Source organism: Leucoraja erinacea, chromosome 15 (assembly GCF_028641065.1).
Source record: "Leucoraja erinacea ecotype New England chromosome 15, Leri_hhj_1, whole genome shotgun sequence".
Lineage (NCBI taxonomy): Eukaryota > Metazoa > Chordata > Chondrichthyes > Rajiformes > Rajidae > Leucoraja > Leucoraja erinaceus.
The window spans coordinates 23,292,481-23,317,790 of NC_073391.1; the positions used below are offsets into that span (position 1 = coordinate 23,292,481).

At 42.4% G+C, this 25,310-nt stretch overlaps 1 protein-coding gene across 2 annotated transcripts in view; it reads left to right on the plus strand.

Annotated features, from left to right (window-relative positions):
- Nucleotides 1-3,943: 3,943 nt before the first annotated feature.
- The window catches only part of atrnl1b (attractin-like 1b), a 704,553-nt gene continuing 683,186 nt past the window's right edge, over nucleotides 3,944-25,310 (plus strand). Inside the window, exon 1 of one of the 2 annotated variants that reach the window (XM_055646916.1) lies at nucleotides 3,944-4,266. In XM_055646916.1, coding sequence (XP_055502891.1) covers nucleotides 3,998-4,266 — 269 coding nt within the window. In that variant the 5' untranslated portion in view covers nucleotides 3,944-3,997. The remainder of the gene's footprint in view (nucleotides 4,267-25,310) is intronic. The other variant, XM_055646915.1, reaches the window with a different exon arrangement.

Consider the following 25,310-nt stretch of genomic DNA (forward strand, 5'->3'; position numbering starts at 1 on the left):
TGTGGCTAAGGGGATCAGGGGGTATGGAGAGAAGGCAGGTACGGGATACTGAGTTGAATGATCAGCCATGATCATATTGAATGGCGGTGCAGGCTCGATGGGCCGAATGGCCTACTCCTGAACCTATTTTCTATGTTTCTATGTTTAGAGAGCTGTCCTGACCTACCATCTATCCCATTGGAGATCATCTGGCTATCTTCGATCGGACTTTACTGGACTTAAAACTTCCAATAAAAAGTTATTCCCTTCATACTGTATCTGTAGATGGCTTGATTGTAGTCATTTATGGTCTTTCCGCTGACCGTATAGCATGCAAAAAAACTTTTCACTGTACCTTGGCACACTTGACAATAAACTAAACTAAATTGTTCAGGTTTTCTTTTTACAATGGAGCCCACATTATTGCTCATTATTTCCAACTTCATGACCTTCAATTTATCCATATTGAACTTCACCTACAATCTCTCTCTGTCCTGGATGGTTATTATTGTCCACCTGATTCAAGTTATTATCATCTTGATACTGAATGAATTTTCATCCACTGTTACTTCCAAAGAATTATGGTGCAATTATCTATTGGATCAGACTGTTGTGTGGGGGCAGTTTTAAGTAATCTCCTGATATAATCCATAACTCACTTAGTTAGGTCAGTAATTTCTCAAATAAATTCAATCCATGGTTGAGACACTTTTTTTTGTTGCCACAAACTGGCTTTCTCTATAATCAGATTAGGCCAATGTATAATGAATCTGCATATTTCAGCTTTATTCAATGAACATAATATTATTTTCACTGGCTTAAATGGACCACTGCAGAATTTTATTTCAAAACCCCACATGCACATTTCAATTTGTTTTGCTTCTTATCAGATATCACAACATTATAACAAGAAAACTGCTACAGAGGCAGAATTATTTTTTTATTGAATTATTTTTAATAATATATCGCAGAAACATACAACACAGAAGGGAGATATTTGGCCTATGGCCCATGTATCAGCTCTTTGACAGAACTGATTAATAGCTTCCTCTCCCCATTATTTCCCATGTAAATGTTTTCATTTAAGTATACATCTATTTCCCTTTTCAAAGTCAACATTGAGTCTGCTTTTGTGTGTTACAAACCTACTAATTTGTATTTCATGATATGCAAATAAAATTTGTGAAACATCATGTAGATATCAATTTCAAAATGGCAAAGTTTTCATTGTACCTGTTTCTCATCGTCCTTGTGCAATAAACCTAACTTGACTTACCCAACTACTTACACGAAAAAAAATGGAAATGCCAATTTATTGTTTTCTTGTAGAATAAGAAAATTATTATTTTATTTTCTATAACTACCCTGTATGTGTTAATGATTCTGTCTAGATGTATTATGTCCAAGAACGAGGCATATTGTTGGTGAAACAAGTCATTTTGTTGGTGAAAGTTCAATCCAAATAATTATTTATTTTTCTTTGTGGGAAGACTCTCATTTTGGCTTCACACTGATTTCTCTCTTCTGATTGACTGAGCATTTCCTGCCATTTTGGTTGTTATTCAGACTTCCAGAATCTGTGGTTTTTCTGTGATACTGTGTACATGTTAGGTTTTTCAGACACAGGTCAAGAGACAATTATGCGCGAGTAATTGTGTAATTTGTTTAAATTTACTTCCATGTTCACCCATCCAAAAGGATTTCTGGAAAACAGACTGATTCTAGAACATAGAGACAGGAATATAAATGATACTCTTGGCACAATGCCCAATGACCCCAAATCCCAAAAGCTCTCCTTCTCAGGAAAATATTATTTATTCTGCTGAACTCGGCATTACTCGGCTGATAAGCCTCATGCCTGCCCTCTGTAGTACTGTCACGGTACACAAATACCAATGATAAAAATATGTACATTTCAGTAATTACGGCACTTCGAATGCACTTTATTGGTTGTAAAGAACTTCATTATATACTGAAGATAGACACAAAAAGCTAGAGTAACTCAGCGGGACAGGCAGCATCTCTGGAGAGAAGGAATGGGTGACGTTTCGGGTCGAGACCCTTCTTCAGACTGGTTAGGGATAAGGGAAACGATAGATATAGGGGATGAGGTAAAGAGATAAAGAATATTGAATGAAGGATATGCAAAAAATAACGTGATATCTGTAATAACGATATATACTGATATCTCTTTGCTTTAGTGCTTTTCTCTCCCCTCGCCTTCCATGCTATTACAATTCAGCAGATTTCATAATGCTACCAAACCTTGCCATCATTTCCAACCCACATTCAATGGATAATGCTTTATCGATTCTGGTTCGTCCAGCGTGGCACACATGTTCTCTCCTCGCAGCTTTCAACGTTTCAAATGGACAAACCTTTCTGCACGTCGTGCTCCGCTCTTAAATCACCTTTATCGCAGCATTTATTTGCTCCTTGAGTCCTTCATCTTTAATCACAGGAGATGAACGTTTATAGACACAAAAAATGCTGGAGTAACTCAGCGGGACTGGTGGCATCTCTGCAGAGAAGGAATGGGTCGAGACCCTTCTTCGACCTCTCAGACGCTGGCCCTTCTCTCTCCAGAGATGCTGTCTGTCCCGCTGAGTTACTCCAGCATTTTGTGTCTATCTTCGGTTTAAACCAGCATCTGCAGTTCCTTCATACACACGGAGATGAACGTTTATCCTCTTGCTTCCTCTATTCCCATTATCCCTAAACACTCCAGACGGAGCAACAATTTATTGGAATTTATTTTCAGTTTAGCTTCCCTTCTCTTTTTGAGAGTGGATAAGTATTCCGAGCGGACTGCGACCTCGACTCCAAGTCTTTCGCGCTCAATGGCGAGTTTAACATTTTTTGCGAACACCATTCACGGTTGCTCTGGGCAGATCTCTGTTTTTAATATCACTGCCATCCTCTACTGCCGACCGCCAGCAACTCTTCTGATTCTCCTACCTTCCCGTTCGTTTACAGGTTCTTGTCAATTTCTCTCTTCCCGCACGCCCAGCATGTTTTACCTTTAACAGTTCCTAGTGCAGATAAAAAGGTCATCGATCTCTCAGACGCTAGTGAGTTTCCCCCGGTATTTTCTGTTTAGATTACCCTCCTCCCCTCCCCCTCTCCACCACTTTCCCTTCACCCCTTTCCCTCCCCTCTCCTCCTGATAAACTCTGGAGCTCCACAGTAGAACAGAACTCAGTGCCTATGAACCCAGATTACATTCCAGCGACCTGAATTATGATATATATATATATTAAAAAAAAAAAAAACTGAAAAACGCTTCTAGGAAGACGCTTGCTACTTGCACGAAAGGACTTCTTGAATCGCCCGACAGCATTAAAAGGGGATATGTGCGTTTGCAGGGAGCGGGGCGCCCATGCGCAGCCTCTGAGCACGGCCCCTTTAATTAGCGGCATTGTGGCAACAGCGGGCTGCGAGAGCCGGGGCTGAAGCTGATTCTGAATCTGAATCTGAATCCTGATCCGGAGCCGGCCCGGGCAGCGCGTGCTCTGGGTCTGCAGCTGCAAACAGCTGGCGCCGCCGGCCAGCACGCCACCACGCACATGAAGTTGTTCCTTGGCATTTAACTCGTTTGTTTTCCTTTAAAAAAAAATACCAAGAGAAGAAAGGGGAAAACAATACAGATTGAATCCTCTCATTATGTGCAGACTTGGACCTCCCGGCGCGTATGCGCTCTGTTATTACACTCAACGCATTTCTACCGACTTTTGCAATCGCTATCACGCTTGGGACCCGACACACGGTTTACTTGACACTTGCCCGGTGTAACTGAACCCACGGCGACTGTCTTATTTTCCATCGGACTTTCTCCCCCCCTAAATACACACAGCGGAGTGCTTCTTGTGTCCCCCTGCAAGAGGCTAAGTTAGTTTATTCACCGCGGAGTGCCAGCTGGAAAGGGGAGGGGTGTTGTGGGCTGGTGTTTATTTTGGGGGGGAGGGGGTGTGCGGGCGGGCGGTGCAATCTGTGCAAAACCGAATTTACACAGGTTAAAATGGCGCCTGGAATTGGCGGTGGGAACCCGCAAAAAAGACCGAGTCCATTTAACTCGAGTCCAGTGTCGTGGACGGCCCGGGACGGGTTGGATTCGTGTAGGTACTGTGTCTGCTACGCTCTGCTCTACCTCGTCCTCTCGGCCCGTGTGGGGCTCGGCCGGGAATGCGACAAGGCGACGTGTGTCTACGGGAGATGTGCAAGCGGCAGCTGCATCTGCGACCAAGGATGGGTCGGCGATCGTTGTCAGCATTGCGGTGGCAGATTCAAGTAAGGCTCGCTGATTATATACACACATACACACACACACACACACACACACACACACGTGAAGGGGGAAAGATCCCTGCCTCCCCTCCTTTCCAGATGTTTTCTCAATTAAAAGTACATTTCTACCATTGACATTTTCCCTTGCAGGTGATCATTTGCCCCTTCAGATTTTAAGTCGCTATTTTCAGTGTAATAGTGATGTAACGTGCAGCCAACACCGACTGCTGCTTTAGGAATAACCGTAAAGCGCATCGTGTCTTCCTGGATAATATATAAATTCCTGCCTTGACACTGATGTATTATTGCCACCACAAGAACAAGTATTTAGTTGTTATCGCTGCAGTGTAAACCTGTCTTAAAGGATCGTTGACAAGCACTATTTTATAATACTCCTTCACCTTCAACTGTGTGCGTTAACTGTATCTGTGATTTATAAAGCAGATTGTAGATATTAGTAATTGGGATGTTGCAATGTGTGAAATATTGTGAAATTGCCACGAAGTAATCCTCTGGAGTGACATTGGTGAAATTAACACTTATAAACAGCATCTTTGTATCCCCAGTTGGGTGACTGCAAAGTTTATTACAACATATCTCATTGGATTGGGATTTGATTTTAACACAATTAACAGTTATTTTTTTATTGGACTCTTCCTTTTTATCTATAAATGACTGGTACTCCCAAAAGACCTTCGTATTGCTGCAAGGTAGTTTTTTTAAATGCTAAATTATAAATTAAATTACATATTTATTATTCTAATTTTACGGTAAAAGATGTTTTGGATTGAGAGGGATAGGTTTTTCATGTTGTTCTCTGCAAGTGTTCTTCGTACTCAATGTGCAGGAAGGAACTACAGATGCTGGTTTAAACTGAAGATGGGCACAAAAAGTTGGAGTAACTCGGGGTCAGACAGCATCTCTGGAGAAAAGGAATTGGTGACGTTTCAGGTCGAGACCCTTCTTCGGACTAGACCTCGTTCTCTGAGTTACTCCAGCTTTTTGTATCTATCTTCATACTCAATGAACTGACTAGATGTATATCAATGCTGCTCTTTTCGGTTTGTTTTCATTTAGATTTCCTGTTGTTAGTGGCATATACTCCAGTGCCATTGAAATGCCCATAGTAAATTAAAGCAAATGAGAAATACTCCTTTGATCAACAAAAAGTGAAATCAGCTGAATTGCCAGAGGTTTCATTCCCTCTTGAAAGTGTGGGTGTGTTTTATCTTTTTGCACATAATTGATGTTTTGCCCCCTGCCAAAATTACCTTAACATGCCCGACAGTCCCTGGATAGCTGTGTTTCCAGATGACCTGTCTCCAGGGTTTTGCTGGTGCTCCTGCCTAGTTGACTATTAGACATTGTGAACAACGTGGTCATGACCCAGTTGCTCCTTTGGTTGTACCTTTTGCTTTCCTGCCTCTACCTATGTTGAAGCTCCCTGAGCAGGGAAATAATGGGCTCACAGCCAAGCTATGGTGTTTGTGCTAAGGGCTGCATGGTAGTGCTGCTGCCTCGCAGAGCCAAAGACCCAGGTTCGATCCTGACCTCAGATACTGTCTGTATGGTATTTGCTTGTTCTCCCTGTGACCGACTGGGTTTGCTCCCATATCTCAAAGATGTGTGGGTTTGTAGGTTAATTGGCCACTGTAAATTGCCCCTTGTGTGTAGGGAGTGGTTGAGAAAGTGCCATAACATAGAACCAGTGTGAATAGGTGATTGATGGTTGTTGTGGATTCGGTGGTCCAAAAGGGCCTGTTTCCATGCTGCTAAACTAAACTACTATTTTCTTTCAGCTGTGCATAATGCTTGCAATTTCCCACCATTTTGACTCTAGCAATGACACAGATTGTTGTTTCATCAGATTACTTTCTCGTATGAAGAAAATGGGTCAAAATGTATTTCCTGCTATCATCAAGGTTAAAATTAGTTGGATTCTGGGAATACTATTTGAAGGGGGAGGGAGAATAGAAAGTGCTCCAAGCACTATTATATGAACAACTGCAGATTCAGATTGTTTATCTCATGACCAATTTTATGATAATAATAAAAAATAATATCAGGAGTCTAATGCAGGAAACACAGCATTGAAATTTGTAGAATTCTTAACATGGCATTCAACACGAGAATTTTTCTTTTTTGTATGTTTAGATATTGAGCTAGGTTCATTTGGCTTGGAAGGAGGATGTGGCAATAGTGACAATCTTTTGAAAGAATATATTAAAATGTATAAAGCTGGAAGGTATGGCGGGCAGATAAGCAAGTCACACATGGTGAAACAGATCTTTATTAACACAGTAAAGAGATCAGCACACACGTGAATGGGGGAAAGTTAACCTGGGGATCATTATATATACCAGGGCACACCCATAAACCCAGTGACAACTCCTCCTCACCAAACAGTCACGTGACCCTACCCCCGACTGCCGAGGGTTCGCACAGTTAGTGGCCTGAAGGATTGGGCCTGGAGGAAATCTGTGCCCAGCAACAGCTGGGAGACGTCGGCCACCGTAAAAGTCTAGGTAAAACGGCAGGGGCCAAAGATGAGTGGGACTGTACGAACCCCATACGTCTGTATGGAGCTGCCATTTACTGCAGTCCAAGAAGGCCCCCGCTTGCTGGAACGAGTGTCGACCCCCGATGGGGGCAAAATGCTAACCTCCGCACCCGTATCAATGAAAAACCGTCGTCCTGAATGTTGGTCCCAAGCATAGAGGCGGTGTTTCAGGCCGACTGCCGTGGTGACTACTGGCGGCCGGCCCCGGCATTTCCCAGAAAGGAGCTGGGCAGGCGGCACTGGCGGCTGCGGGACCCCAGCGCTGATGGTAGTAACATCACTTCCCCTTACTGGGGTCGCCCGGGACAGGCGGCGCAGTCGAACTCCCATTGGGCCCAGGGCCTGGTCTCTGGGGCCCCCAGGGCACCGCAGACACCCGATCGATCGAGCTTAGCTTGCCATGGCATTGGGGGTTCAGTATTAATGTGGATAGAGAACTGGCTGGCAAACAGGAAGCAAAGAGTAGGAGTAAACGGGTCCTTTTCACAATGGCAGGCAGTGACTAGTGGGGTACCGCAAGGCTCAGTACTGGGACCCCAGCTATTTCCAATATATATTAATGATCTGGATGAGGGAATTGAAGGCAATATCTCCAAGTTTGCAGATGACACTAAGCTGGGGGGCAGTGTTGGGTGTGAGGAGGATGCTAGGAGACTTCAAGGTGACTTGGATAGGCTGGGTGAGTGGGCAAATGTTTGGCAGATGCAGTATAATGTGGATAAATGTGAGGTTATCCATTTTGGTGGCAAAAACGGGAAAGCAGATTATTATCTAAATGGTGGCCGATTGGGAAAGGGGGAGATGCAGCGAGACCTGGGTGTCATGGTATACCAGTCATTGAAGGTAGGCATGCAGGTGCAGCAGGCAGTAAAGAAAGCGAATGGTATGTTGGCTTTCATAGCAAGAGGATTTGAGTATAGGAGCAGGGAGGTTCTACTGCAGTTGTACAGGGTCTTGGTGAGACCACACCTGGAGTATTGCGTGCAGTTTTGGTCTCCAAATCTGAGCAAGGACATTATTGCCATAGAGGGAGTGCAGAGAAGGTTCACCAGACTGATTCCTGGGATGTCCTGACTGTCTTATGAAGAAAGACTGGATAGACTTGGTTTATACTCTATAGAATTTAGGAGATTGAGAGGGGATCTTATAGAAACTTACAAAATTCTTAAGGGGTTGGACAGGCTAGATGCAGGAAGATTGTTCCCGATAGGGAAGTCCAGGACAAGGGGTCACAGCTTAAGGATAAAGGGGAAATCCTTTAAAACCGAGATGAGAAGAACTTTTTTTCACACAGAGAGTGGTGAATCTCTGGAACTCTCTGCCACAGAGGGTAGTTGAGGCCAGTTCATTGGCTATATTTAAGAGGGAGTTAGATGTGGCCCTTGTGGCTAAGGGGATCAGGGGGTATGGAGAGAAGGCAGGTACGGGATACTGAGTTGGATGATCAGCCATGATCATATTGAATGGCGGTGCAGGCTCGAAGGGCTGAATGGCCTACTCCTGCACCTATTTCTATGTTTCTATGTCTGCACACTCCGCTAGCTGCAGGGGGTCAGCAAAATCCTCACCGGCGAGCAGCAGGTGGATGTCATCCGGCATCTGTTCCGAGAAGGCGTGTTCGAAGAGAAGGCAGGGCTGAAGACCGTCCATGAGGGTGAGCTCTGACGGCTTGCGATATCCGAGGCCTGTCCACGTACATGAGCCGCACTGCGTGGTCCCAGCTGTCCGTCCTCCCCCCCCCCCCCCCCTCTGTCCCCCCCCCCCCCCCCCCCTCTGTCCTCCCCCCCCCCCCCCCCCCCCCCCTCTGTCCCCCCCCCCCCCTCTGTCCCCCCCCCCCCCCTCTGTCCCTCCCCCCCCCCCCCCCCCTCCCCCCCTCCCTCCCCCCCCCCTCTGTCCCTGTCCCCCCCCCCTCTGTCCCCCCCCCCCTCTGTCCTGTCCCCCCCCCCCCCCTCCTGTCCCCCCCCCCCCCTCTGTCCTCCCCCCCCCCCCCCCCCCCTCCCCCCCTCTCCCCCCCCGCCCCCCCCCCCCTCTCCCCCCCCCTCCCCCCCCCCCCCCCCCCCTCTGTCGCCCCCCCCCCCTCGTCTCGCCCCCTCCCCCCCCCTGTCCCCCCCCCCCGTCTGTCCCACCCCCTGTCCTCCCCCCCCCCTGTCCCCCCCCCCCTCTGTCCTCCCCCCTCCCCCCCCCCCCCCCTCTGTCCTCCCCCCCCCGTCTGTCCTCCTCCCCCCCCCCCCGTCTGTCCTCCCCCCTCCCCCGTCTGTCCTCCCCCCCCCCTCTGTCCCCCCCCCCCTCTGTCCTCCCCCCCCCCCCCCCCCTGTCCCCCCCCCCCCCCTGTCCCCCCCCCCCCCGTCTGTCCCTGTCCCCCCCCCGTCCTCCCCCCCCCCCCTGTCCTCTTTCCCCCCCCCCCCCCTGTCTCTCTCTCTCCCCCCCCCTCTGCCCCTCCCCCAGATATACTCGGGTATTTCTGTGCAAAGTTGTTGCCAAAGAAAAATTGACCAGGACGTCAGGGTGAAATCCTGTTCTCTTTAAATTGTGTCAAGGAGTGTTCTTTAAATCCAGCCGAAGGGGCAAATGGGCCTTGGTTTAATATTCTTCTCTGAGAGACAACATCACTGATGTAGTGTCGGCTCAGATTATGTTTGTGTCTCCAGAGAGTTCAATTGTTCTTCAGATTGGAATCCTTGGTTTCAACAGGTCATATTATGATGTGTAAAGCCGATTTGTTTAAAGGAAGCATTTAATAATGATTTTTATCGACCCCACAGCATGGTTTTGAGTTGTTAAACTGAGGTGAATTGCATTACAAAGACCTGCATGACTTCATATTAAATAATTCAGCAATTTTCTTTTTAGAACAGGTTTCTGTTGCTCTTCTGTATGTCTATGTCTGTAGAAAATGTCTTGGTTTTCCTAGAGTCCAAGGTATATCCAAAAGGATACTTGGAGTCTATTCCTTTTGTTTTTGGACTTGTGTACAAATATATTATGTTTGTATTTTGGCAAATTTCTATTCTCTTTTCTTTATAACAAGAGGAATCGAATATAGGAGCAAAGAGGTCCTTCTGCAGTTGTATAGAGCCCTAGTGAGACCACACCTGGAGTATTGTGTGCAATTTTGGTCCCCTAATTTGCGGAAGGACATTCTTGCTATTGAGGGAGTGCAGCGTAGGTTTACAAGGTTAATTCCCTGGATGGCGGGACTGTCATATGCTGAGAGAATGGAGCAGCTGGGCTTGTACACACTGGAGTTTAGAAGGATGAGAGGGGATCGCATTGAAACATATAAGATTATTAAGGGCTTGGAAGCAGGAAACATGTTCTCGATGTTGGGGGAGTCCAGAACCAAGGGCCACAGTTAAAGAATAAGGAGTAAGCCATTTAGAACAGAGACGAGGAAACACTTTTTTCTCACAGAGAGTTGTGAGCTGAGCTGTGAGCTCTTGAGCTGCCTCAGAGGGTGGTGGAGGCCGGTTCTCTGGATGCTTTCAAGAGAGAGCTAGATAGGGCTCTTAAAAATAGCAGAGTCAGAGGATATGGAGAGAAGGCAGGAACGGGGTACTGATTGGGGATGATCAGCCATGATCTCATTGAATGGCGGTGCTGGCTCGAAAGGCCGAATGACCTACTCCTGCACCTATTGTCTATTGTATTCTCACTTGTCTTAAGTATTTACATACTGCACTACTGATTCCACCAATTAAAGTGTACCACTCATGGATGACATTCGCTCTTTAATTTGTGGATTTTTTTCAACTTGATATTGTCTGAGTCAGTGGGTCTGCTTTTACTGTTCTATCCAAAGATGCAATTTCACTTGGACATATGTCCAAGTTTATCCTGTCCAGATAGTAATCTAAAGAGAATACTTTACACTTTGCCAAAATCAAAACTGCAGATGCAGGAACATCTTTATTTTGCATGATTGGTTTTATTGGGTACTGTCAAATCTTCCTTGAGTCAGCAGTAAACTAACAATATATTACAAAGCAATGTTTTTTCTTGTTTAGGGTACCAAACAAATTCATTTGGTTATATTGAATGAAGATAGAAAATGTGTCACTGATTTCACAAGTAATATGATTATTTTGGAGTCTGTGCTACATTGAAGGATGGAAAATGATGCTGATGCAGTATCTTGCCACTCTGTTCTTTTAACGTTGTGTGCATATTTATACAGATAATGTCTCGGATGGGGGTGGGGTAGGTGGTGTGATATTGATTTACATTTAACTTGCACTATATGTTGACTCGGTACAGTAATTCAATACAAAGTAATAGACTTCTGCTTCTGTCGGCAATTTCTTGCTTCGTGGGCACACACTTTGCAGTGTCAGTATAGTTTTACATTTTAAAAGTGGGTTATGCTGGGCTTAATTGGACTTTCTTATTATGTAGATTGTTTATCCTGTGTATCGCACAGCTGCATTGGGCAAATCTCACAAACAGCAAATAACTGAATAATTGGTCAAACTATTAGGGGGGTTTGAGGGAGAGATATTGAACAAGACAATTTGACTGCTGCAATGGGACTTTCAAGTTTGTTTTCACATGCCAATTAAACCATTGGTCACAAAAATACTCCATTTTTTTAATAGACAACTCCTCTGAATTGGAGGAATAACGTTATTATTTGTTGAGTATTTTTTTGATATTTCTATTTTTGTATCACTGACTACTCGCATTATGTGGTTGCTGTAGTTGCTTTTTCCGTAATCAATATAATTGAATATCTGGATACTTTTAGCATTAAAGACCTAGACTGGCGGTTTGACGAGGGAAAAATCATGAACAAATATGGTTTACGAAATAAAGTAACGTTTGCAATTAAAATATGAATACAAATCTATTCTCAGTTATTAACATAAATGTAGTTTTTAATTGATCACATCATTGGAAAATCTAAATTCTAATCTCCGATATAATGTGCTCGTTTCCTTGCTTTTTGTTCTACAGACCATTGGAATCAAAATTGCACAATGACTTTTGCCTCTGGTTTTGACCATGAGGAGCATACTGAGCCAATGACTCCCCCTTTCAGTTATTTGCCTTTGGACATTTTGCTAAAGGCTATTGGGGTCGGAGGAATGGAGTCATTCCTGCTCCTTGGAAGCTAAATTTTCAAATATAACTTTTTCTTCAACAAATGATCTGGTGGAATTTGGCAGCCAAGCATTAAATGTGGAAGGTATTGGTTAGTTGATGTTTCAGGTTGCGTCCCTTCATCTGACTTGTCCTAATTCCTTCAGATCATTTGTTGATATGTTAATTTGAAACGTTGACTGTCCATTTCTCTCTACATGTGCTGCTTGACCAACTGAGTTCCTCCAGCAGGATTTGGTGCTCTGTTTTCTGGCATCTGCAGTTTCTTTTTTGTCTCCATTTGTTTCTTTCTGCCACATTCTGCTTTCCTCATCTAAAATGAGTCTGAAGAAGGGTTTCAGCCCGAAACGTTGCCTCATTTACTTCGCTCCATAGATGCTGCCGCACTCGCTGAGTTTCTCCTGCACTTTTGTCTATCCTCATCTAACAAATCTGTTTATGCTCAGTAGATGGAGAGAGATTGTTAAACCTGAAGAAGTTCACTTTAATGTAAATTATGTCTCCTGTTTCATATTTTTCAAATATGATAATGAACCTTTTTTCTGACTGCAAAACAATGGGACTGTAAACATTTCTTCAATGTTGTTACTTTGTTATTACAGTTTCAACATCAGTTGCCTCTATCCCCTTATTGTAATGATTGAAGGCACAAAAATGTTAATTTGCTTCAGGCTGTTTGAGCTATCTGCACTAAATTTAAGAAATGTTGAACACTTGCATGTGATGCTTAATAATTTTACTTGTGTTATTATTATTTTAATAGCTTTTTGTCAAATTGCTTTTCAAAAATATATCTATTCCAAATTTGCAAAGTGATCAAGCAAATTCAAACTTGATGATACTTCATTTTGGAACAGAAATGTGACTGGAATTAGCTTTAAGGGCTGAGCTAGAACAGATTAAAAAAATATTTATCGAAAAAGCAATGTGCTTGAAATAAACAGCAACTCAGGTAGCATCTGTGGAAATAGAAACTGCTTACCATGTCAAAGCTGTAAGAATTTTGATATGAAACATTAAACAATTGTTTAATAAACAAAAATGTGCTACCTCACCTGAGTGTTTTCTGAATTTTCTGATTCGAATGAAAAACCTAGCCTCCCTTGGATTACTCGGGAATATGTATTGTTTGCCCCATAGGATGCCATGCAATGTACATAACATAATTACTTTAATTTTGAGAATGATGGCAAAGCATTGAAATTATTGGTCTTATAATCCAATGCCAAGAAAAGCCCATTAATTCTATAACCAGGGAATTTTGAATATAATTATAACCATTTAAAAAAAAAAAAAAAAAAAAAAAAAAATACCTGTCATGACCATGAAATATCTAGATTACAAATTTGTGTCTGGTTTGCTTTTGCCCATTAAGGAAGGAAAGCCGCTATCCTGTTTTGAGCTTTTTGTGGTTCAATATGCCCAATTGATTTTTAATCAGCCTTTGCAATGGTCTGGCAAATCATGTTGCACTAAGCTGTTGAAGCTCGGTGCAGAACACCGTATAGTGAACCCTAAAAGGTATATTGCGTGAAACTCTGGAATTTCTGGTCCATCGGGGATGGTGTTCCCAAAGACTATTTGAGCAACTCTCTGACGGGATCATAAGTAGTGAACCAGTAACTCCATCATCCTCACTTGCTGTGTCACATTCCAATAACTGAAAGGTACAATAGATGTACACAGTAACTTGTATACGATTGGGAAATGGTAGCCTTGGTAGTCTTTGCCATTGACACCAGATTTCTTCTCTGGCCAGATGTGGGCAAGTAAACCTCTGGTTGATTAGTTCTAATCATCTTTATCTGCTGAGTGTGTGTACATTGATGTCAATGCCACATAAAAGTAGCATTGAGATGAGGAAGGGAACAGAATGAACTGGGTTACAATGGGTAATGGGTTTTGCATTGGAGAGGTCAGAACAACTAAAACATTGGATGTAGCTTGAGGCTAATAGCCAGTGGAATAGACATGGGGAGTTACAGCATGGAAACAGGCCCTTTAAAATGATGACCATGTCTACTGATCAACAGGCTGGGCTCTGGCGGAGTCCCCATCTCCACATGCTGCCATTGAAACACCCAACTCCAGTACGAAATCTGTGGAGCTTCACCCATGCTCCTCTGGGAAGGTCAGACCCTGGACAGCTTTTATCTGGTGAAGAGATGTAGTTGTGTAATGGAGATGAGGTTGTCTTCCACTCCTGTGACCACTTGGTAGCTATCCAGTGTGCTTTTGTCTCAGTTGGCTGGATGGATGCTAGGAGGTGTTTTCCATGTGGAGCAAAGGGGTGACGGGACTTCAGTCGGGGTGGCCTCTGCTCTCTGCTGATAGCCTGATGGAGGAGGTGATCTGTGTTCATGGCATGACGAGATAGTGCCAGTCATGTTCTACCATGCATTACACAGCAGCAGTAATTTACTGTAGGTAATTAACATACCATATCTTGGGGATGTGGGAGGAAAACATGTATCTGGAGGAAACGCACAAAGTCACACCGGGAGAACTTGCAAACCTAAACCTATATATCAACCTAAAGCTGGTCTTGCACAGTAAATGAAATCTTGAAGAGCATTGTAGAACAGGGAGATCTAGTGATACAGGTCCATGGTGTCTTGGAAGTTGGGAATTGGGTGCACAGGGTGATGAGAAAGTTTTTTGGTATGATGCCTTCATTAGGAACGATATTGAGTACAACAGTTGGGACATTTGAGACAGTAGTTGATAAGACTACTATCGGGAGTACTGTGAAATTCTGTCCTCCCAGCTATAGGAAAGGTATGGAAAGGCTGCAGGAGATATTTGCCAGATCTTACTTGAAACTTGGGTTATGGGGAAAGACTGGGACGTTCTTTCCTGGGAGAGTAGGTGGCTGAGGAGTAGCCTTATTTAAGTATACAAGATCATTGATGAAGTGATTGCTCAGGCTTTTTTCTGCTAGTAGAGAATTCTAAAACTAATTTATACCCTAAGGGTAAGAGGGCAGATCTTGGGAGCAACTTTTTCACCCAGAGGGTGGTCCATATCTGGAGTGAGTTTCCAGAGGTAGCTATAAAAGTGGATACAATTATGGCTTTCAAAATATATTTGAACAGATATGTGGATAGAAAGGATTTGGAGAGACAATTATCAAATGCAGACACATGTGACTTGCCTGGAACACCGACATCGTTGGCATGAACAAGTTGGGCCCTATGGTTTTTCAAACAAGAGATCAGATCAAGCTCTTGTGATTTAAAACAAAAAAATAATAATAAACTACGTCCAGTCATATTTGGCCGGGGGTGATTAAACATTTCTTCTAAGACAGCATAGTGATTTGTTTCCATTCCAGTTATGAGATGAGGAAGTGCTTAATTTATTTTTACTGTGGGGTGACTGTTGCACATCAGCCATCAAATAGGAATCACTGAGCGAGGTCTAATGTGGAATGAGTCCAGAAGAATCTCCATCCTCTGGCGTCATCTTTTAAAATTTAATTTAAGTTTCTGACTCCATGTATGGATGTTCTTAACTGGAATTTTATTGACCAACTCTTTGATCCCTTCTTATCTTGGGTACAAGTAGGATGCTGTTTCAAAAGAAAATATTTTTAGCTTGCAAACCACAGCATTTTGATCTTTTTCATCCACCAATTAATTTTCTTTATTTTGTTTCCATTCTCTTACCAGGGTAAAATTCAATGCCTAAAGTAAAACTCTAATAATCCAATAATTTGGTGACAGACTAGCAGATTGTTTGGATAGTGGATGCTGCTTCAAAATAGTACTTCAACACTTTTGAATATAGTTTTATATTGATATTACAAAGTAATATTTTTGATATTATAATTTTTAAATTAAGCCAAAGTGCTTAAAGGAAACTGGAAATATACATGCACTCCATACATCAACTCTGGGTGCGGAGTTACCCTTGTTCCAGACCACGTACCATGGCTCTGGCTGCACACTTATCCCACAGTCTAGACTCTGTTCCCACCCACACTAGATTCTCAGCACTGGCTGAGTATCTCACTTGTACTCTGGACCTTTAATTCACAGTCCAAACTAATGAGTGAGCCAAATGCCAAGCCGGTAAGATTTCTGAACCAACCATTGGTTCTTGATTAATACAGGTGTCAAGGGTTATGGGGAGAAGACAGGAGAATGGGGTTGGGAGAGATAGATCAGCCATGATTGAATGGGGAGTAGACTTGATGGGCCCAGTGGCCTAATTCTGCTCCTATCACTTATGACCTTATGATGCAGAATTATTTTAGTTTAACTATACTTCTGATAAATATTAATTTGAATAATTATGTTTGTTACTGGCAAATGGTTTGAATGACAAATATCAATGGTGAGCCTGACTGCTTTGCTGTTTGGACTTGCACTGCCTCTTGTAAACAATTCTATATTCAGTCCCTCGTGCAATCAAGGCAGTTTGTAATTTCCACAACACTGTACGATCGGGTTTATATCTAAAACAAGTAGTCAATGGCAGCTGTGCTTACCCAGAAGGCCGTGCGCCGCAGAAAGTGCCCTGGATGCAGCCAGATGCCATTGAGGCAGTTATACTCTGAGTTATTTTGGGCAAGGGATGCGGATGGTGATTCTGATGCGTAAGGGTTCACGGAGGGTAAGCCTTCTGCAAATCAGGGAGTGCCTGTATTTGAGTATTCTTCATGTTGTTTGGAAGTTTTGCAATTGAGCTTCAGCTGAAGAAAATGCAATCCACCTTATCCAGCCCAGAAAATTGCACTAGAAATACTGTAAAAGTTACAAATCTTGTAGTCGAAGACAGAAATTGTTAGGATTTGCAACAACTGTCAGCTATTTTGGGCATTTTAAATAATGACAAAAAAGAGATGTTTAAAAATACAACTTCCCTAAATGCGGAAATGAGGCGTGTTGGCTTTAACCTTGCCTATATTTTAAGTTAAATTGCATTGTGGGAAAAAAAGCATTTTACTTGTAATTAAGATGTGCTGAGCGTTTAAAAACAGCATGCTGGAAAAATGCAGCAGGCCCATGCAGCATCAGGGTAAAAAGGGCTGCTTCAGGGTGAAGAAAGTCAAAGTTCTGGGAAACGATCTTCAACTTGTGGCATTAACTGTTTCTTTCTTCACAGATGCTGCTAGGCCTGCTAAATCTTTTCTATTTTTAACTATTTTTGTGCTTGGTGTAAAGTGTTATGGTTGAAGTTAAAATTGATGCTAAACGTGTAATTTAATAGATTCAGGCCGTCAGTGAAGCAGTGGGTTTTGCCGTTTGTTCTGGCGTTGTCAGACATTGCATTTGTATAGAGGTTGCATTTGTACTATAATGAGATCATTGGTGTGCAGTTACAACTTGAAACTAATGCTTGGTTTGCATTATAAATGTGCCCATAGTTCCTTTAGGAAATGTTGTTATCTAGTCTATTGGTTAATTCTGTTTGGAGATTTTGATGGTTCAATAAAATTGTAAACCATTTTATTTTTTGTGTGTTACTTTGGGATGTATCCAATTACTTTAATTTCCTTTGACAGTATTTCATGACTTTTTTTTTAACTGTTGTCATTTTTGTCACGATGTGGAACTATATGGTATTAAAAAGCAGCTTGCATTACCTTAATGTGGACTTTTAACTTATTCCAGTGGCAACCTTTTCCTACTGTGATATTTTGGGACAGGAATTTAACAACTTGAAGCTGTTTTGAATAGGGCCAATGGATGTACATTTGGCACAATTCTAGGCAGTGGGATAGTATAGCAGTTGGACCTGCTGCCTCCCAGCTCATGGGACTCGGGTTTGACCTGACCTTAATTGATGTCTCTTTGGAGTTTGCTTGGTTGCTTGGTTTGCTTGGTAAGCATGTGGGATTTTTGTGGATGATCTGGTTTGCTCCCACATCCTGAAGATTTGACGGTAGGTTAATTGGATATTACAGGTATAGGTAAACTTCGTGTGTGTTGAAACAAAGAATTGCAGATGCTGGTCAAACCACAAAAGGATAATGTGCTGGGGGAACTCAGTGGGTCAGACAGCATATCTGGAGGTCATGGATAAATGATGCTTTTGGTTGAGACCCTTCAGAAAGGATCATGTCTCTACACGAAACATCACCTATCCATGTTCTCCAGGTATGCTGTGTGACCCACTGAGTTACCCCAGCACTTTGTGCCCTGTTGTATGTTATTAGTTTAAAAGAAACAAAGTGAGTTAAGAGTTACCTAGAGAATGTTACAGGGTTGCACTGAAATACGTTGAGACTGAATATGATGGATAGGATTGTCCTGCTGGGAGCCAGTGTGGAATTGATGGGCTAAATTGTCTGTGTTGTAAATAACTATGTTATGATCTACCAAAATGATTTGAAACGTAGCAGCAGGGTAAATCTTTGAGTGAATTTCCAAGGCGATTGTATAGTTTACACTGAGTTTATTTAACTTTAGATTAAATTGTTAGGACAGGTTATGTTCCACTGAGAATAACCAGGAATAACCAAAATTCAAATTTTAATTGTTTAAACTTTATTTAAGGCCTGGATAGAGTGGATGTGGAGAGGATGTTTCCACTAGTGGGAGAGTCTGGGACCAGAGGCCATAGCCTCAGAATAAAAGGTTGTACCTTTAGAAAGGAGATGAGGTGGAATTTATTTCGTCAGAGAGTGGTGAATTTGTGGAATTCATTGTTGTGGAGGCCAAGTAATGGACATTTTTCAGGTGGAGGTTGATAGGTTCTTGATTAGTAAAGGTATCAAGGGTTCTGGGGAGAAGGAGTAGACATGATGGGCTGAATGGCCTAATTCTGCTCCTACAACTTATCAACTTGTGTGAACTTCAATATGAGAAATGATTGGACTGTAAATCTATTTGGTGATGCAGCAATTGTGTTGTGTATAGTGTTGCCAACAGTCCCATATTAGCTGGGACATCGTGTTTTTTGGGCTAAATTGGTTTGCCCCGTACAGGACCGCCCTTGTCCGTATTTGACTGCTGCTACTCTGGTCGAGGGGACTGTCGGGCCGGAGTGTCGCTGCTGTCTGACCTTCGGACCTTTGCTTACCGCCGACACCACCACCCCTCGTGGGCCGATCATCGGTTCATTAGTTGGATGGGGTGCTGGACTTTGTGAGCGACGTCGCATGGGCCAAAACTCCTCAGCTGGCCCGCCGGCTGGGCGTTGTGTACTGTCCAGCACCCAGGCCAACTCTTCATTCTCCTAGCCACGGCTGAGTCGGTCAACGAATTGCCGTCGGGAATTTGTCCCATATTTTGACCTTTTGTCCCTTACTTGTGAGTGAGAAAGTTGGCAACCCCTGGTTGCATAACACATGTACAAAGTGATGTTAGTACAATATGCTAACTCTCTAAAGGATGTGGAATGATGGCTTCTGGGGATTTTTTAAAACATTTCCAGTGCATATTTTTGCCATCTGCACTTGTCTCGCATCTAGAATCTGTTCTAAACAAACTGCAGATGCTGGAAAACTGAAATAAAGATCTGAATGCTAGAAATGCCGACCAGATCAGTTTGCATCTGTGGAGAGAGAAAGGTTTCTGATGGCCTTTATTTTAGAACACACAGTGACCACAATGTATTTTTCTGGTGACAAAGCACCAGTGGAGCATTGACACTACTGCAGAGTGTGGGTAGATCATCAGTATTTTTGCTTCCTGACATGGTTGGGGCTGGCAGTGGCAGTGGATGAAAATAACCGAACAACCAGGAATCCATTGGTGACTATCCGAGTTAATTGACTATTGATTGTTCCATTGAATATATTTAGGTCATTCAATCTAGTGCAAATGGAACTTATAAAATGGCAATTTGAGCGATACATCAAAGAATGTAATTATTGTCCAATTTTAATACCACTCAGAAATACATAATTGCCAATTGAAAAGTTTATTGCATTTTATGCCAGTTTTGAATTTCGTAAATTTAGACTCAGGAATGCCCTGGGTTTTACAGTCCAAAAGCTATATTTGAGAAATGGTTTCTTAGAAAGGCTTTCATTTTTGACATTATTGAGGTTGTCAAAGGCATTTATAGATATGCGATGTCCCAAAGCAATTCAAACTCGATGAATTACTTTGTATAGTCAATGCTGTTAGTTAGGTCATGAAAATGGTTATTGTGGACTTTTTTTGCTACAAATGAGAAATATGGCATTGATTAGTTTTGGTTGTATTGAATGATGGAATTTCACTTTGTTCCAAATACCAGGATAGATTTTAGGTGTAACTAACTTTTTGATGGATGACTTTGATATTGGGTATATTCAGAAATGTTTTTGAAGGACAAAGTGGAAATGGGGTTTTCTGTTGGAGAGCAGTGAAATTTCAATTTCTCATTGTTGATATCTAGATAGATAGATAGATATTATTGTCATTCAGACCGAAGTCTGAACGAAATTGCAGCAGTCATACATATAATACCATAAAAACAACAATAAACACATATTAACATCCACCACAGTGAGTCTACCCAGCATCTCCTCACTGTGATGGAGGCAAAAGTCTTAGGTCTGCAGTCTCTTCCCTCCTCTTCTCCCTCTGCGCTGAGGCGATACCCCCCGGGCGATGATAAAAACAGTCCCGCGGCTCAAACATCGCGGCCCGAGGTGGTTGAAGCTGCCGCCCACCAGTCCTGCAGACGCAGCCGCTGGCCCGCGGCCAAACCCCGGACTCAGGCCACCACCGCCAGAACACCGTCCCAGCCACCCTCACGTGAGTACCGCACCATCTTCAGCCTCGGGCTGGGCCGCCCCGACATGGGCGCCGATCCTCCCCCGGACCGGGCCGCCCCGACATGGGCGTCACTTCTTTCCCGGGCCGGGCTGCCCCGACTTGGGCGTCGCTTCTCCCTTGGACCGGGCCGCCCCGACTTGGGCGACGCTTCTTCCCTGGGCCGGGCCGGGCCGCCCCGACTTGGGCGTCGCTTCTCCCTCTGGCCGGGCCGCCCCGACTTGGGCGTCGCTTCTCCCTCTGGCCGGGCCGCCCCGACATGGGCGCCGAACCTCCCTCGGGCTGCTAGCACCGCACCTCCCCGAGCTCGGCCGCTCCGATGGGAGCCTCGTTCCACCCTCGGGCTGGCCGCCCTCACGGGAGCGTCCCAACCTCTTCCAGCCCTGAGCCGGACCACCCTCACGGGAGCGAGCTCAGGGCGAGCCCTGACGGGCTCTGCCTCCGGAGCCTCGAGGTCGTCAGCTCCATTAGGCCTCAGCGCAGACGGAGGCAGAGAAGGGGAATACGACAAAAAGGTCGCATTCCCCTGCAGGGAGAGACTGGAAACCCTGTTTCAACCTATCTAACAATAATCTAACAATAATGTATCAATAATGTAACAATAACCATATCTAACAATAATGTAATGAATTAAACTGTGATGAGAATGCAGAATGAATTTGAAGATAGTTTTGAAGCTATTTAACTGCTTCTACTGATTTGGACAGTCTAATTTGATCCATTGGACCTTTTTGAATCACTTGGACAACATAAAAGTAGTTGGTTATTGCAAAGGTACAGTTAGGTAAAATCATCATGTGATGCCAATTCTAAAACTTATCCACTGAGATTAGAAATTATTATAATACCCCTTGATCCAAAATGTATCCCTAGAGAGACTGTTATACAATTCATAATTCAGAAATGGTAAGTGAGATATTGACTGTTCTAAAGCAAATTATGGTGGATAAATCACCAGGTCTGTCAATGTGCATTCTCTGAACTTGTGAGGAAACTAGTACAGAAATTACAGAGGTCCTTGTAGAGGTATTTGCATCATCATTAGTCATAGGTGAAGTTCCGAAAGGCAGGAGATACTGGAATCTTGAGCTAAGCTTGAAATGCTGGAGCACCTCAGTGCATCAAGCAGCATCCGTGGAGTGAATGGACAGATGGCCTTTTTGGGTCGGGTCCCTTCAAATTGAAATAGGGTTTGGACCCAAAACGTCATCCAATCCTTCTCTCCAGAGATGCTGCCTGTCCTGCTGAGTTACTACAACATTTTGTGTCTATTTTAGCTGAGGTAGGCAACTGGTTGGAATGCACAAATTGAGCTACAAGGTCTGTTTCCACGCTGTCCAACTCTGACTCTAACATAATTTTCCAATCAATGGAAATATTGAATAGATTGCAATGTTGTAACGTGAAAATCACTTTATTTTAACGAGTTGCCCATTGGATATTTGAAAGTAGAATTTTGTGTTTAAATGTGTGATTTGTATCTTGTCAATGTTTCTCATAATTTCTTTCAGAACAAAAGTGCACTGGGAATTCCCTCTGGATGTCTGCACTGGTCTTTAATTGGATCTCTTCAAATAGTAAATGTTAACATTTTGTGGCTGTGCACCATGTGGTAAAATAAATCAATTGGAACAATTTATCCTTTTTAAATTTGGTAGTTTCTGTTCAGCTTGGAGTGCATGTGAAATTTCCAATGCTATTCTTTTTGGGAAGATGATTTGACTATGGCATATGCCACTTGAAAGGAGCTTTGTGGATAAAATGAACGCTGGAAAAATAAATGCAAGTTAATAATACACATTTTATGAATGCAAATATTGGGCATGTCAAAATTAAGCAAGATGCTGAGTAACAAATCTTCAGAATTTGCTAGTTGATTTATGCTGCTTGTTTCACAAAAAAGGTGTTTCTCCCCATGGACTAGCAACTTGTATATACATTCGAAGTTGAAATTCAACGTTGCAAATTAATATGATTTGAATTCAGTTTTATTGTGATGGAGATGCACTCACCAAGCCCAAAATGCTTGATGTTAACCTCCAGTTTTTTTTTTAGCACAGCAGAAAGAACTGTCCAAGGTTCAGTCTGCTCACTGCAAACTTTAAACTTGTAGCCTTTGCACAGCCATTTGATCAAAATAAGCTATACTAATCATTTGGACCTGGTTAAAACTCTATGCCCTATCAACTTAACCTGAACAAATAAGTAAGAGATATCGTGAAACAGAGCAGCAATTGCTAACTAACCTGTACAGATGAGGTAGTTATTAGATGACTAGTAAAGATAAGTATAAGAAGCAACATGGCAATTTGAAGACAAAAGGGTTTTAGGGGTGACAGAGAAAAAAACAAATCTATTCCTTGACCGTTGCTCTTTTCATTCTTCTTCCTGTGGCAGATAACTTCTGTAATTCGGTGGCGTGTTTTTCAAGTTTATAGGAATTCCACTATAGTTTCGGAAATAATTCGAAAAAGTAATCTATTCGAATTTATATGCACAAATTAAAATGTGCTTCTTCTAAAATTATTTTGAATCTCGTTTAGTGGGAAGAATCTCTTGGATGGGGGGGGGGGGGGAGGTAGGCATCACTTCTTGAAATAGTGAGACCAGACCGCATCAGAAAAAAATACTGAAGTGGTTGTGTAAATTAGTCTTTGAAATGTACGTTGATACAATATAATCTCCCTCAAGTGAGGGTACGAATAAATAATTAGAAATGACTTACGGTCTTAATTTTAATATTCTGGTATGGACAATTCACCACATTATTTAATAGGGTAAATAATTTTAGAGATGCATGCATTTCTCATAAGCTCACTTAAATATATTTTAATGGAAGCAAAATTTGAATCTTTTGAAATCAAGATAATAAATTGGTTGTAGAACATTTTTGAAATTAATTTGTTGCAGGTCCAATGCCGACTTTCGTGCAGCATTGGTTGGAAAGCATTTGTGGGAACTGAGTAGCTGTGCAGAGGGCACCCTACATATTTTGGCTGTTTATCGCTATGCAGACCATTCTTTCCTATAATTTATACTTCAAATTAATCTTCCATTTCTGCTCTGTTGGACAGAAACTTCACCTTTATGTTTTTTAAATTGTTAGCGTTCTGCAATTACTTTTGTTTCGGGATCTAACATGATCTGTGGTTGTTAGCACAACTTTTTGATATATTTTACACTCTTAAAAATGGTCAATTTACTTATTTTTCATGCTTGCTACAGTTCCACTATCTTGACTGTTGTTTTACAATGCATAAACTTTTTTTTCTGGTTTTGAAGTTCGAATAACTATTTATTTATTTAATTGTTTTTACAAAGAAATAAAAATACTTCACACAGATGAGAATGGAATAATTCAGCACTTGAATAAATGAAATTGTTGTGTCATTAATTGCCAATTTTGATGGTTGATTAACTTTTCCAGACATTTACTTTAGCAATCAAATTATTACTCCTGAAGCTGCCATGTTCTGTGTGACAATGCAATTAAATTGCATACCTCGTAATTAGAAATAACAGATTTGAGATTCTCCATGATGGCCAGATTACCTGCCATTACTCCAATCATGCGTGGGCAATCTTTGCTCATTGATCCTCCGTTCTCATCATTCAAAACATGGGTTAACTTCGCCTGAGAGCCTTGAGCACTAACTAGACCACGTAATTGTCATGGAGTGTTGGCCTGGTTGAGTTACAAGCTTATAAATGATGTTTGGGATGCCTCTGCCTAATTGGGTGAATGTAGAGGTTCACATTTATTATTAAATATTTCTGTATATTGATTCAATCTAGCTCTTGATCAGGCTGCATATCTGAATCAAAGATTGATCTTCAAATATTGAAAGGATGAAGAAAATTAAAGGGATTGATGGTTACAGCGTAAGGTGTGAGCAGCTGAAAGAAAAAATGATTTGGAAATGCTTTATAAAAAAAAAAAAAAAGAATTAAAAAAAATGCCTGTTTGACATATTTAGCACAGTCATTGCAACTGATTTGGTATTTGTTGTGTTTTGCATCATTTGCCACTGGTAAATTGCAACTTTTTTTTAATGTTTGGGATTTGAAAGTTTTTGTGTCAAACGTAGTGACATTCGAGAGTGTCATTGTGAGATGTGAGTGTCCTGTTTTGCCCAACTTGTTCGTCTCGGGTCAACTGGGAATTTGCATTGATGAATTGCATTCCAGCTTAGTTTTAGAAATTGACACACAATTATTGGACGTGATCTCTTTCTATTCATAGGGGATTGGCTGCATGTACCTGATATTTTTTTTGCTAAAGTCATGAGATTGAAAGCCAAGTGTATGTTTAAAAACAAAAAACTAGAGGAACAGCGGCTAAGGCAGATTCTGTGCAGGGACCAAACAGATCACATTTCGAGTCGGGACCTTTAATTATTCAATTCTTGATTGTTTCAAATTTATCTTGCGTATTGGTTAATGTGTAAAAACAGCCAAATTCACTGGGAATAGACACAAAAAACTGGAGTATCTCAGCGGGGCAGGCAGCATCTCCGGAGAGAAGGAATGGGTGACGTTTCGGGTCAAGACCCTTCAGACTGGTTAGGGATAAGGGAAACAAGAGATATAGACGGTGATGTGGAGAGATCAAAAAAACAATGAATGAAAGATATGCAAAAAAGTAACGATGATAAAGGAATCGGGTCATTGTAAGC